The sequence below is a fragment of the Gracilinanus agilis genome, chromosome 5 (genome assembly GCF_016433145.1).
Source record: "Gracilinanus agilis isolate LMUSP501 chromosome 5, AgileGrace, whole genome shotgun sequence".
NCBI classification, from domain to species: Eukaryota; Metazoa; Chordata; class Mammalia; order Didelphimorphia; family Didelphidae; genus Gracilinanus; species Gracilinanus agilis.
This window is the reverse complement of record NC_058134.1, coordinates 309630789-309644948: the sequence shown is the minus strand read 5'-3', so window position 1 is coordinate 309644948 and position 14160 is coordinate 309630789. Positions and strand designations below refer to the sequence as shown.

The window sequence follows — 14160 nt, the reverse complement described above, 5'->3', positions numbered from 1 at the left end:
CCCAGTGGTTCTGGGGCTGACGGTCATGGCCTGCAGGGTTGGGCTCTGCCTCAGCCCAGGCTTTTGTCATAGAGCCTTGGGGGGGTGGGTCTCTGTGGAGAAAGCCAGGCCCAGAGACCTTCCTGCTAGGTGACCCTGGCCAAGTCCCTTAACCCCTATCGTCTGGCCCTTACTGTTCCAATGCCCAGTTTGAGTCTAGGACAGAAGGGAAGGGTTGAGAGAGAGAGCCAGGGCGGGGATGTCACCTCCAAGCTTTTCTCCATCTCAGATTGTTACCGCTTTGGCCATCGCCGGCACCCTCAAATTCAACCCAGAGACGGACTTTCTCACGGGCAAAGACGGCAAAAAGTTCAAGCTTGAGGCCCCTGATGCCGACGAGCTTCCGAGAGCGGTAACGGCTCACCCCCACCCCGTTCCGTCCTGTGCCCCTGGAGGAAGCCCGTGGGGGCCGTGCTCTCGAGACTGATGTCTTGTCTTGGCCTCGGCCCTTGTGCAGGAGTTTGACCCCGGGCAGGACACCTACCAGCACCCCCCAAAAGATGGCAGCAGCCAGCGAGTGGACGTGAGCCCCACCAGCCAACGGCTGCAGCTCTTAGAGCCCTTCGACAAGTGGGACGGCAGAGACTTGGAGGACCTCCAGATCCTCATCAAGGTGGGCACAGCGGGGCTTGGGCGGATGGGAGTGTCATCCTTCCACCCAGTGCTGGCCTGCTGTCTGTCCCTCGGCCTGGCGGGCTGGCCTCCATCCCGGGGCTCATCTCTCCTCCCCCTGATCATGGCCACACTGAGATTGGGCTGCCCCAGGGACCAACCCGAGAGCTCGAGCCCTGGGGCTCCAGCTAGACCCCTCGTGTCTGAATGGGAGGACTTGGCTATTGTGGTGCACACATCCTCCCCCACTCCGCGGCACCATATCTTCCAGCTCTCCTGAGCTCTGACCTTTCCCCCAGGGAGTAGGGCCCCCCCCGAAGCCAACTTCTGGTGAGCACCCAACCTCTGCTTCTCCACCCCTGCCTAGGTCAAGGGAAAGTGCACTACTGACCACATCTCTGCCGCCGGCCCCTGGCTCAAGTTCCGTGGCCACCTGGACAACATCTCCAACAACCTGCTGATCGGCGCCATCAACATTGAGAATGGCAAAGCCAACTCAGTCCGAAATGCCGTGACCCAGGAGTTTGGGCCGGTCCCGGACACTGCTCGCTATTACAAGGTAGGCCCCCAGGGACCGGCCAGCAGGAGTGGGAGGTCTTTGGCTTTGCGTCTTAAAGGACTCACAAGGACAGGAGAAAGGGTTCCCAAAGCCGCATTTCAGGAGGGATTTAGAAAAGAAGGCCCTGGCACAGGAAGATGGCCCAGCCAGAGAGGGCACCAGGGGGCTGCCAAGTGCTTCCCAAGCCTTCTCACTGCATTATTCTTGCCCTGGCAGGACAGTTAGACTGGAAGCCAGGACCCCCAGACTTAGCTCTCATCTCCTGTCTTCACCAACTGTGTGGCCTTAGTCGTTTGGTCATCCTGGTGCGGAGCTGGCTGCCCAAGTGCCCCTAAGAGCAGAATGGGCAGGGTTAGGGTGGAAGGAGCTCCAGGGTCATAGGGTTGGAAGCCAGTTCTCTTGGCAGGGGCTGCAAGCAAGTGGCATTGGGTGGGGGAGCAGCCTGGAGAGGGTGCATCTTTTGGGCATGGGGCCCAGAGCATACAGGTCCTGGCACGTTGTGGGTAGGAGCCAGAGGAAGAGAAGCTCTGGCTTGGGAATGGCAGAGTCCCGAGTTTGGATTCTGTTCCCACCTGTGTGACCGTGGACAGATCATTTCCTTTCAGATTCCCAGGTGGAAGGCTAAGATCTGGAATCAGGGACCAAAATCCTGTGCCAGTTCAAAGTGGCCAGGAGGTCCCACCCCTGGGGCTTGTTTTTGCCCCAGCTCTCCCTGTCCCCCAAGGGCCTTCCCCAGTGATGCCGCCTCATCTGGCTCTGCTGACCTCAGAGGGCCACTTGGGAGGGGAGGGGAGGGGGGGGGCGGGAACTGTTCTTTTCCCTCAGCTCGGCCCATCCAGGTAGCCTCTTTGGGCAGATGAGTAAACTGAGGCAGAGGGGAGAAAGGACTCTGCCAAGGTCACAAAGTCTGGTGTGAACCTAGGAGCCGGCAGCTCTCTGATGCTGACAGCCCATCTTTTCTGGGCTGGTCCCCAGTGCCCCAACCTCCTGGCACCAGAAGAGCTGGCTCCCTGGGACCCTCTGGGCCTCAAGTCTGGGGACTCTCAGGCTTGGGGAGCCTGAGGTCAGGGCGGGAAGCATTCAGGCCCCTCACAGCCCACACTTGCTCCCTGCACAGAAAAACGGTATCAAGTGGGTGGTGATTGGAGATGAAAACTACGGGGAGGGCTCTAGCCGGGAGCACGCGGCCCTGGAACCCCGGCACCTGGGAGGCCGAGCCATCATCACCAAGAGTTTTGCTCGGATCCATGGTAAGCCGCTCTCTGCCCTGCCCCGACAGGCCCCCCTCCATGGCCAGGCCTCTGGATCCTGGCGTGGGAAAAGTCCCCGAGCTCCTTTTCCTTCAGATCCACAGCCATAGGGGTAGCCTTGGGGTCATCTCTGCCCTGGCCAGCTGCTGTGCCCAGGCTGCTCCACTGGGGCCCTTCCTTCTCTGACCTCCAGAAACCAACTTGAAGAAGCAAGGTCTGCTGCCCCTGACATTCGCTGACCCTGCAGACTACAACAAGATCCACCCTGTGGACAAACTGACCATCCAGGGCCTGAAGGAATTCGCTCCTGGCAAGGTAAGGGGGGAACGGGGTCCCCCAGGCCAGCCCCGGGGAGGCTCCCCCACCCCATGCCCCTGGGCTGGAGAAGTGAGGCCCGGTGTCCCATCTGTTCCCCTGTAGCCCCTCAAGTGCATCATCAAACACCCCAACGGCAACCAGGAGACCATCCTGCTGAACCACACCTTCAACGAGACGCAGATCGAGTGGTTCCGTGCAGGGAGCGCCCTGAACCGGATGAAGGAGCTGCAGAAGTGAGGCCCTCCCGGCCAGCCCTCTGCGCCCCAGTCCATCCCGGCCTTCCCCAACACTCCTGCCCCCATGCCCGTTTTTACACAAGACTCCATCCGAAGATGTGCTTCCCTCCCGACTGTCTCGCCGATGGCTTTGAGGATTTTAAAAGAAAGCGTTTTGGTTCTTGCGACAGAAAGTAATAAGATTCCAGTCGGTGACTGCTTCCTTGGCCACTGTGTGTCTCTGCCCCCTTCGCCACAGCCCCGTTGGGTCTGGCCACTGCCCCTGCCCGCCCTCCCTCCTCCCCTCTAGGCACACGGCCGCCTAGTCCCACTGCATCCTGCCACAGGCAGGAAGGTGAAAGTGACCCTCACTGGCCCTTGGTATCTGATGCTCTCTGGGGAGCTCACTGCCATTAGGTGGGAGGAAAAGGAAGCAGGCCATAGAGCCCCCAGGATGGGTCAGGAGGGCCAAGGACTGCGCCCTTGGCACCCAGACTCCCCTACATCTTCCCCAAAGTCATTCCGGCAATGCCCATCAGAGGGCACTGGGAGGGGATGCTGAGGCCCAGTAGGAATCCCAGGCCTGAGGAGAGGAAGGAAGGGCATCCCAGGTGTCCACAGACAGCACAAAGGGCGAAGCAGGAGAGAAAGGAAGCACTGGATGGGACCAGTGGGCCAGAAGGCAAGCTTGGAAGCTGGGCAGGAGGCAATAGGGAGCTGAAGGGGTGTGAGGGCCCTGGAGGTGACCTCAAGAGGGGGGCCCAAAAGGGCCTTTGGGAAGGAAGTTTCCTCTGTGCAGGAAGTTTGGCCTGGAGCGGCCTTCTCCCCATTTTACTGACTTAAGTCAGGGACAGAGCCCAAACCTAGTCAGCCAGGGAGCCTCCCTGGGCAAAGATGCCCAAGCAGAGGTGCTTCCTGGCTGCTACTGGTCTTTGGCCTCGCCTGGCTCCCAAGTCCAAGGCAGACCTTTAGTCTCTGGGCCTGGTGCCCACACCCTTAGGCACGGCAGGGTGAGGGCAGGGAGGGGCCCTTTGCCTGAGTCTAAGCCTGGCCACCAGTGGACCTGCGCTCTGCAAACATCCTGGGGAAGAAGCTGGGGCTCCAGATGCTAGTGCCAAGAAAGCTACTTTATTCTGGGGTTACAACAGCTCCCCAAATGCCCGTCAAGTGTCTGAGCCCCTGGAGCTCCCCAGGCGGTAGCCGTCATTCCCTCACAAGAGGCCAAAATCCCTGCTGCCACGCGTTTGTGACCGGCCACTCAAGCCCACATAGGCAAATGGTGACGGCCATGGGACGGGTCGCTCAGCTGGGAAGATCCTTGTTCAGGGCAGCCCTGCTCATGAAGAGGAAACAGGCCAGGAGGGAGGAAGGTTACAAAGTCAGCAAGGGCTTCCAACCTCCAGATCACTGCCTTTCCCGTAGAGGCCAGACTGGAGAAACGCTCCCAGCAATACCAGGGCTCTCCCCTGGCTGTGGCCCTTGGGCACAGATCTCACAGCAACCCTCGTGCTGTGCCCTCTGGGAGGCCCGCTCTGTCTTAGCCCAGGGCCACAAAACGGAGAGCAGAGGGGACGGGGGTCTTCTCGTTTCCCAGCTCCCCTGACAAGAGGAAGCCAAGGTGCAGCGGGGAAGAGGGGCTCCTGGGGGAGTAGAGGCCAGCACCCCAGCCTGTCCGTTCTAACGGGTGTCACAGATACATCCTCTTGACCATCATTAGCTGCTGGTCCACCAAGAGAGAAGCCCCAAGCCTGGTTCACTGATGGATCCCTGTAAGGGAGGGAAAAACAGACACTGAGCCTCAACTCTGCAGTTTGCTCCAACCTGTTCCGAGGAATGGGCCCTCTTCAGGAAGCCCCCGTCCAGCTGGCCTTGGTCAGGGGAGGCGAGTTCCTTCGTGCCTAGGACCAAACCAGGCTGGGTAGACCTCTGGGCCTCAAAGGGCCTCACCAGGTAGACTTTGAGGGAATCACAGGGTCCTTTTCAGGGAGGCACAACGCCATGCCGGCCCGCCTTCCTCAAATCTGGTTTGGCTGCAATATCTGGGGTGGGTGCTGCCCCCCACCCCATTCTCCCTCTTTGGAAGCTGTGGCCATCCGTCTGAGCTGCCACCCCCATGCTGAGCCAGGGAGCCTGTCAGGTCCCGGGAGAACATGATCAGAATACCAGGCCAGGCCCTTTGCTCCCACGTGAATGAGCTGGGCATGTTGGAGAGGAAGACGAGCCAACATCATTCTGTCCTGGGCCTTCCTAGGGTTTGGACTCTCGCCCCTCCCCTCCTGGCTCACGAGCTGATGCCCAGCCTCCCCCCACACACACACACTCTTACCACTAGGGTATAAGGGGCCTCTTTTTTGGGAGCCTCATCACTGGACGTGGAGGCCTCAGCAGAACTCGGCCCCGTCGGGGATGTGTCCACAAAGCTCTCGTCCACCACCCGGAAGCGGATCTCCTCCCCCGTGTCCATGTACAAGTCATGGGCTCCTTCTTCGGTCTCATATTCCCAAACCCACACTTGCTCAGCCTCATCACTGATCAGGTTCAAGGGTTAAGGTGCTCAACCAACACGAACTGAGCCCAGAGCCGGGGCCAAAGGGCAAAGTCCTCTCCATTGAAACCCTTCACTTTAGAGGAGAGGAAACAGCCACCCAGAACAGGGAGTCCCACCCCCATTTCTTGGGCCCAGTAAACAGGAGGCATGCATTTATTTCCCCTTTGCTTCCTGCCATCCAGCTCGTCACGGGGAGAGCAGCCCAGGGCTCTGGGCACCATCATTTCTCCACCCTTTCGTCTGGAGATCCCTCCCCACAAAGAGGGAGATTTGCTCTCAGCTGATGTGATTCCGGGATGCAGAGGTGGCATGCCTAGAGCCCGCACTGGGGAGCTGCTCTGTGCCCCTTCCCAAGCCTGTGGCCATGCTGCCCCCTAGTGGCAGCCCCGGGCAGCGCCAACAGCCCCGCACCCTCCCCAGACATCAGGAAATCAGGAAGGATACAACTTGGCAGGTTGTTGCAAGGACTCTGGAGGGATGAGGATGTCATCAAAGAACCCTAGAGAGACTGGAAGGGGATGGGGGTGAGCTGGGAAGGGCCCATCAAGGTCTCTCCAGGCGGGTCTCAGCACCTAGCTCGGGGTCCTTGGGGGGGCCTGGTGCTCTGGAATGAGTCATCCTCATGAGCCCCCACCCCCGCCCTGACTCCCCAAATCCACTTCTTTCTCCTTTACTTAAAAAAAAAAGATGGGGCTAGGACAGAGGTGGCTCAGTGGATAGAGCTCTCTGCCCAGAGACTGGAGGTCCTGAGATCAAATGTGGCCTCAGGCACTTCCTAGCCCTGTGGCTCTGGACAAGTCACATAAAGGTTTAAAAAAAAAGGGAAGTTTGCTGCCACTGGGTTGTAACCACTGAACAGTCCAACCTTGCATTGGGCAAGGCCAGCCCCAAGAGTTACAAAGTCCAGCACTGGGGCTGCCCTCCCCAAACACCGCTGACCCATATCCCCTGAGGTCTGGGCAAACCGCTAGGCCCCCCCCTTTATGGAGGGGCTCCCCCGGATCAGCCTGTGGCAGGCACACTGACAAGACCCGTCTACACGTCGCATTCACACAGGGCTTTTCAGGGCCAGTCCGTGGCCTAGTCTGGCCCAACTATGACCACCCAACCCAAGCTCTCCCCCAGAGGGCCGAGGAGCCGCTTACCGTGGACCCCATCGGGGCTACAGCCTTTGATCACGCCAATCAGGATCTCATCCAAGAAGGGGTGGAACACCACATAGCGGAAATGGACTGAAAGACACAAAGCAGCCTTGCCCCGGGCTCTGAAGGATTCCTTCTGCCCCCATCCAGCTGTCCCTCCCCGGCCAACATCACAAAGGACAAACCATGGGCATGGCATGCCGGGCTCTCCGCTGGGCCGTTAGCTGAGGCTTCCAGCTTCTGGCCCACGTCCTGCAGGGAGAGAGCCCCGAGCACGTTAGACCTGCCCCATCCCTCAAAGAAAAGGGAAATTGCTGCAGAACTTCAGAGCCAGAAGAGACCTCGGAGGGCTCTTGCTGCGGGTGACACAAGAATCCCACCTAGCAGAGCCCACCGAAAGGCCTAGAGACCTCCAGGGCCTCGCTGTGTGCCGCCCGCCTCACTCTGGAACTGCTCTGATTCGGGGGAGCTGAACTGAAACCCGCTCAGGCCATGCGGAGTCTCTAGGCATGAGGACCCTGGGAGAAGGCATGAGAGCAGGCAGAGGGAGGGACGATCCCCTGTATTTCCAGGGGGCCAGGGAGCAGGCCCAGGACTGAGCTGAGAGGCAGGTTTCGGCCCAAAAGAAGGACGTCTCGTCACCAGAGATGGCCCCATCTGGGATGGGTTGCCTTGGTGCAGAGGGAGCTCCCCAGCCCTCGAGGTGCCCAGGTAAAGGCCATCTGTGAGTCAAAGAGCAAATGCGGCCCCTGGATTCTTGGAGGAGGCTGCCTAGTGAGCGTTCTTCCATCCCAACACCTTCTCAGAATCATTTTTAAATACCCCAAATGGAAGCCAAAGGGTGACAAATGCAGCTGAAAAGGGTAAGAACCCCCACCTAAACCCATCTCTTCCCCAACCCAAGGCCCATCTACACCCCACAAAGTGACAGGGAACTCACTACCTCACAAGGCAAATGATTTCATTTTCAGGCCATTCTACAGACAAGTTCTTCCTTTCCCTGAATCAAGATCTATTTGGATTTGAAATGAGCTCCCTAGAACCCCCCCCCCCCAATTACTCTGGTCAGGTGCCCTGCAACCAAGCAGGAGTCTGACCTTTCTCCGCAGCCACCAGACCCCGGATGACCTCAAAGAAACTTTCCCAAGATGGCTTTTAGGCTTTGGCGGGACCCTGGGGCCCCGGGGGGGGGGGGGGGGGTAGCTGAGGCCTCTATTGGGGTTCTCCACACCAAAGTCAAGTTGGACCTTCCTCCAGGCCCAAGTCCGTTAGGATGTGGACAGGGCAGAACCAACTCAAAATGAACTGAGGTTAAAAAGAAGTCTTCCTTCTGAATGACTGGCACAGCTCTGGAAGCCCAGGCCCTGGCAGGGGAGTCTGGCAGAAGGGCCTTCCCCCTTGTCTGAATTCTGGTCTGTGCAATGTCTCTCTGGATGACAAAGGGAGAAAAATGGCTTGAAAAATGAAGGCGAGAGAAGGAAAAGCTATCACAAAGAAGTCTTTAAAGAGCTGTACTGGGCACCCCGCACCCCCCAGGAGGTGGAGGAAGGGTGGGGGGCAGGGAGAGACCCTCCTCATTAAGCAAGAAGCATTTTCTGCTGCCATAATGCAAAGGTCTAGACTGCTTGGGAGAGAGCATTTACCTTCCGGGAGCTGATGAGATGCAAGGCCTGGGAAAATCCCCTGGCTTCCCCTAGCCTGGAATTTGGAGGCATTCAAAGCCTGCCCTGCTGATCAAAGGCCCTTTGGTGCGTGTGGCAGCACTGTGCCAGCTTCTGCTGCTTGGCCTCTGGCAGAGAAAGCGGAGGCTGGGGGAGGGAGGCCCCAGAGCACAGGTTCCGTATATGGGACTGTCAGGAACCTTCCACAAAGGCAGGCACCTTAGGAATTAAAGGCCCCGTTCCCCAAGTTAACCAAGGTATCGGATCCCAGATCCCAGCCTCCTGCTACTTCCCTGCCTGGCCAGGAGGCGCCAGGGGTGCAGGAGAGTAACAGTGCCATGCCTGTCCTCTGATTGGGGCCACTCTATACCGCTATCCCCTCACATGATGGAGCATCTCCCGAGGGCCAAGCTAGCCCCTGCTTACCCCCCAGACTCAGACCCTTGGCTGGCTTGGGCAGAGAGCCCTCAGGCACGGGCTTCTGAAAATGAAAATCCCTTCCCCGGCCTGTCTTAGGGAGGTGGGTCTGGCCAGCATGGCAGGGTGATTTAATGGCCAGACCAGAAGGGATGCTGCTCCAAGGCCTGGGGGGGCAGCACAATGTCAGAGATCCCCCTGCGGAGAGTGAGGGAAGCCACTCACCAAGAGAGGAAGAAACACTTTCCCTTCAGTTCAGAGAGGCCTCTGGGCTAGTTCTGGCTAGGACTAAGTAAGGCCCAGGGAGCTTTGCCCCAGGGAAAGGCCTGATGCCCTGGAGAAGAGAAGAGGAAGCCAGCTCTCTCCGCTTCTGGAAACGGGGGTGGGGTGGGGGTGGGGTCCCCCCTGCAGGTGCAAGACAGTGCAGATGGCAAGATCATGTGAGGTCATTGTGTCACCTGGTTCTGCTTACCAGTCTTTCTTCACTGAAAGAGAGTACAGGGCAGCCAGGTACCTCAGGGGGTACAGCCAGGCCTGGACACAGGAGGTCCTGGGTTCAAATCTGGCCTCAGACACTTCCTAGCTGAGTGAACCTGGGCAAATCACTAAGCTCCAACTGCCTAGCCCTGACCACTCTTCCGCCTTGGAACCTATACACAGCACTGAGTCAGAAGGTATGGGCTTAAAAAAATAAAAATAAAAGGAGAGGGTACATCGTGGAACACCCTGAACTTGGGGCTGGTCAGTGTGTGTGCTTCTGACGATCAGCCTTCCTGAGACAGTGCCCAGCCAGGACGAGAAGTCCCCAGCGCAGGGGCAGTCAAAGATCGGCTGAGGAAAGATGGAGCTTGGACTCCAGACTGGAGGGAGGCCCTGTGGGGGCATGTGATGCCAGCCCTACCTAGAGCTGGAGAAAAGCTCGGACATCAATGGGTCCAAACTCCCCATTTGACAGAGGAAGGGACTGAGCCCCCAGCTACAGTGCTTCTGAGCGGCCTCAGACAGCCCAGGGGACATCCTTTTGGACTCCAGAAACAGCCCCAAGTAGCCCAGCTGTCCAGAACAGGAGGGCAGTGGGGGCTCCCTGACCATCAGAGGTGACCCAAAGGAGAATGAGCCACTTTGCGTCACGTCCCTGGCACAGGCAAAGCTTTGATGGACAGACCATCTGCCCTCCTTGGCCCCAGCTGACAGGACAAGACTTCCAGGATCCCTCCCAACACCCAACTCTAGGGATACCCACCTTTAGTATGGGATGCGCCATCCCCTGGGAACACGTAGGCATCCTCTAATTTGGTGATGTCATATAGGCAGATGCAAAGTCCGATGTTGTACACAACCTGTGGGGAAACGCGGAGTCAGCCGCCCGACGCCATGCCTTGATGCTCAGGGAGGATTTGGCCTGAGGCCGGTGATTCACCAGGCAGAAAACAGGCAGGAAGCGTCCTTGGCACTGCCCACCCCCAGGGTGCAGGAGTCCCATGGGGCTGGCACCCCCAAGGACAACCCTCTCAGGGCCAGGGCCAGCACCAAAGAGTCACTCGTCAGCAGCCAGCATGTTGCTGCCAGCCCTTGGCAGATGAGACGACGCCCCACCCCCCACCCCCACCCCCACCGGGGTCTCTGGGTCTCACAATCAGTCAGTCCAGCAACAAGCACTTAGGTGCTGGGCCCACACAGCCACAGTCCCACTAGGAAGCCTGCTCCTCTGGTCCTCCCAGGCCTGAGGAGGGGGCCAGAGGGCTTGGGGCTTTCCCTGGAAGAGGCTGAGCCATAAAGCACCGATTCACAATGTGCATGTGGAAGAAGGTTCACAGCAACAATGCAGGCAGCTAGTGGTATATTTTTTACCTGGGCAAGCCAGGGCCAGGCAAGCCACCTCTGGGCCTCAGTTTCTTCATCCAAAAAATGGGGGAGATAGACCCTTTGGTCCAGCTCTCAAGCCTCTATCTTAAGTGGGAGTATCATCCCCACTTGACAGTGGATCAAAGAAGATTTACGAGCACCCACTAAGTGCCAGGCATAATGTCCAGCCTCAAAGACAAGAATGGGGTGTTGTGCCAATCACTGCTCTCACTGCAGCACTCACACCTCTCCCTGGGCCTCCTGCCTCCAGCTTCCCCTGCTCCACACCACCCAGGCGTCCAGGGTGATTCAGCACAAGCTCAAGCCTGATCACCCTTGGGCTCCCTATGACCTCCAAGATAGAAAACCCTTCCTGCCTTCCCAGTCTCCTGACCCCAACCCTTTTCCATGAACTCTCCCCAAGTCTGAAAGGCCCTTCCTCCCCTGCCCTCCCCCATCATCTTCCATTTACAGCATAAGGATCCAGTATGTCGTGTGTACTTATAGCTACATGCGTGTTGTCTCCTTTACTCAAACAGGAGCCCTGGGAGGGCAGCGATGGGGTTGTGCCCTCTCTGATCCCCAGCACTTAGCATGCTGCCTGGCACCCACCAAGCGCTTAACAAAGACTTGCTGAAACCTGGCCTTAGGCTCTTCCTTGCTCCGTGACCCTGGGTGAGTCACTTAATGCCATGGCCTAGCCCTTCGCACTCTCCTATCTAAGAACCGATACACAGTATGGATTCTAAGACAGAAGGGAAGGGGTTCAGACCAAATTTGGTTAAAATTGTTACTGCCCTTGGGGGGGGCTTCCATCCTATGGGGACAAAACCGCCTTGAGATGGGGGACAAGGTGGGGTGGGATACAGCCACAGCCAGAGCCGTCCCCATCCGTCCCTTACCTTGTTGGCTAGCTTCTTGTTTAGCTCCTCCGAGATGGAGTCATTAAGCTCCCTTTCAAATTGCCATGGGGGGATCCGCACTGTGTCCACCATCTCTACCAGGACAAACATCCTGGAGGCCCGGCCACAAGCCCTGGAAGACAGGAGCTGGAAATTAAAACCTTGTATGGGCCTGCCTTGACTGTTCCCCCCCACCCCCACACTCTCTAAGAACCCCAACTCTCATGAAGCTAGAGACCCACTGAGCCGACTCATTTCACAGATGAGGAAGAGGTCTACCCAAGGTCTTGGCAACCAGTGGCACTGGGGCTGAAGGTCCTGTGGGGTTTGCGAGAATGAGGGGTGGCTGACTAAGGCTGAGGCCCTCAAAGGCACTGGATTTGGGGGGAAGCAGCAAGGAATAGGAGGAGGAACCTGTGGGTGAGAAAACTACAAGACTTGAGAAGCCAGAAAGAGATCTGGGTGTGCAACTGAGCCAACTTCCTCCTTTAACAGATGGGGAAACAGAGTCAGGCAAGTGAGTGTCCGGTCCAAGGTCTTACAGTGAGTCCATAAATCAAGGACTTCGAGCTGGTGGGAAGGGGGAGCCGTGGGTCATCTGGTTCCATCTCCTTCTTTTACAGATGGGGAAACTGAGACCCAGGCAGGGAGTGATTGGCTCAGGGTCTCACCGAAATAACAGATCATGAGACCCCGGGGAAACCGACCAACCCAAGGTCTCAGGTAGTGTGAGTCTGGGGCGGAGGACTCTAGCCCAATCCCCTTCTCCTCCAGGCCCCGGGAAGGTCTAACGGGGGTCAAAGTCAGGGCTCTCGGCCTGGAGGCCTCGGGGACTGCCGAGCCTCTCTTTACAGGCAGGGAAACGGAGGCATGGGGCACGTGGGGAACTTGGGGTACCCTACGCGCGAGCGGGCCTCGGACAGAGGAGCTCTGCGTCCTTGCCTTCCCGCACTCACTCTGGGGCAGGGGTCCCCGCGACCACAGCGAACACGCAAGCACGAAGCCGTCACGCGCCCAGACAGGGATCTTCCGCCGTCACCGCCTCCATGCACCGTCTCCAGGAAACCGTTTCACTTCCGGAGAGCAGACCAATCAGAGCAACCTTAGCCTCTAGGTCCCTCCCCCTAACTTCCGCTGCCCGTTGTGCCCGCGGTCTGGGAGCGAGAGGGAACTCCTCCCCTTTCCCCAAAAGCCCCCTTACCGTAGGGCTCACCCTCAGACCACGCCTCCAGCTGCCTCCTCCCCTCGAGCCCCGCCCACCGCACTCAGGCCCCGCCCCTCCCGCGTCTCCTCCCTCGTCTCCTCCCTCCTCCCTCCATCACTCAGCTGTGTTTAAGCTCCCCGCTAGGGGCTTGGCCTGTGCTAGGCTTCAGAAGGGAGCCATTGTCGGTATCTGAACAGAGCTAGCCGGTAAGGACTGGGAGAGTCGGAGGAGGCTGGTCCTTCTGCCCGCCCCTTTTTTTTCCTTCCCTTTTTACATTATATTGCTCTAGTTGCTTTCCCACAGATTTTCCCCAGCATTCCTCTCTCTCCTAAACAACCGTCCCTTAGTACAAACACTTTTTTTAAGCCAGGTGACTCAGAGGATAGAAAGGCAGGTCCTGGGTTCAGATTTGACACCGCAGCTGTGTGACTTTGGGCAAGTCACTTGACTACAATTGCCCAGCTCTTACTGCTCTTCTGCCTTGGAATGGATCCTTGGTATCCATTCTAAGATGCAGCTCAAAATCTTTTTACAAAAAAGAGGAAAGAAAGGGGGGAAACCAGCAGAAGCTATCCACATATTTCTCTATCTCTATCCATCTATGGCTCTCTAGCTCTAAAACCCTACCAAGCTGCACAGCTGGGCTCCCTGGGCACCTCTTCAAAAGAAGTTGTTATTTGGGGAGATGGGGCAGTGGGGATCCCCAAGGTGCCAGGAGTTGTCGTCTGCTGCCTCCCAAACAAGACGGGGCATCCTGTCCCCTCCTCTCCTGCAATCCTCATCTCTTCCCTAGGACAGCAGCCCCACCTGGCTTCATCGGGGCTCTTGGACTTGGCCCTTGGAGAAGGTAACACTGTAGCTGTTACCTGGGTTTGGGGGAGCCCCAAGTTTGCCTTTGTCCCTTGGGAACTTGCCCTTAGGGGAAGTCCCAAACTCACCTTGTCTTAGACTGAACAAGGGATCGCCCAGCTTCCATGAAGTGTCCTGAACAGGAGCGGCAGAAATGTTCAAGTTCTCCGTCACCCTTTTCGTCTTAGAAGTTTCTTCCACTGTCTCGCAGGCTACTCCCTGGTACCCCCAGCCTCTGGCCACAGCCTCTTTCCCAGGCCTGCTTGTAACCAAGTCAGGGTATGTTTTCTGGCCTTCTGGTCCCCCCAAAGATTTAGCAGAGCCCTATGTTCTATTATTCTTTGGAGGCGATCGTCTCAGAGACACCGTTTGCAGAGCCCCAGAGCTTTGGCTCTGAGTGGTATTAATCTTGAGCACCGTCTCTGGTCCTGGTTAAAGATTTGGTTTCATGACTACTTTAGTGGTTCTGTGTTTTTCCAAGTTGACACAGCCCTGGAACAATGCTCTAAGGTTCCCTTGTAACAAGGCTGGCCTGGTGAGAAAACCCGGGGAATTCCCTTAGTGCCCCAGCCAAGCTGTAGTCCTTCATCCCTGAGGAA

The 14160-nt window shown here is 57.8% G+C and overlaps 2 protein-coding genes across 2 annotated transcripts in view; one reads left to right on the top strand and one right to left on the bottom strand.

Annotated features, from left to right (window-relative positions):
* The window catches only part of ACO2 (aconitase 2), a 29016-nt gene extending 25802 nt beyond the window's left edge, over positions 1 to 3214 (top strand). The window contains exons 13-18 of the mRNA XM_044678151.1: positions 269 to 391; positions 497 to 652; positions 1019 to 1210; positions 2328 to 2460; positions 2654 to 2775; positions 2881 to 3214. Coding sequence (XP_044534086.1) covers positions 269 to 391; positions 497 to 652; positions 1019 to 1210; positions 2328 to 2460; positions 2654 to 2775; positions 2881 to 3015 — 861 coding nt within the window. The 3' untranslated portion in view covers positions 3016 to 3214. The remainder of the gene's footprint in view (positions 1 to 268; positions 392 to 496; positions 653 to 1018; positions 1211 to 2327; positions 2461 to 2653; positions 2776 to 2880) is intronic.
* Positions 3215 to 4105: 891 nt separating this feature from the next.
* POLR3H (RNA polymerase III subunit H) lies at positions 4106 to 12550 on the bottom strand. The gene is made up of 7 exons (XM_044677715.1): positions 12465 to 12550; positions 11509 to 11641; positions 10005 to 10101; positions 6687 to 6773; positions 5986 to 6049; positions 5320 to 5521; positions 4106 to 4760 (listed from the first exon to the last, which is right to left on the bottom strand). Exons 2-7 carry the CDS (start codon positions 11617 to 11619, stop codon positions 4707 to 4709), a joined length of 615 nt encoding a protein of 204 aa, XP_044533650.1. The 5' UTR covers positions 11620 to 11641; positions 12465 to 12550; the 3' UTR covers positions 4106 to 4706.
* Positions 12551 to 14160: the final 1610 nt, after the last annotated feature.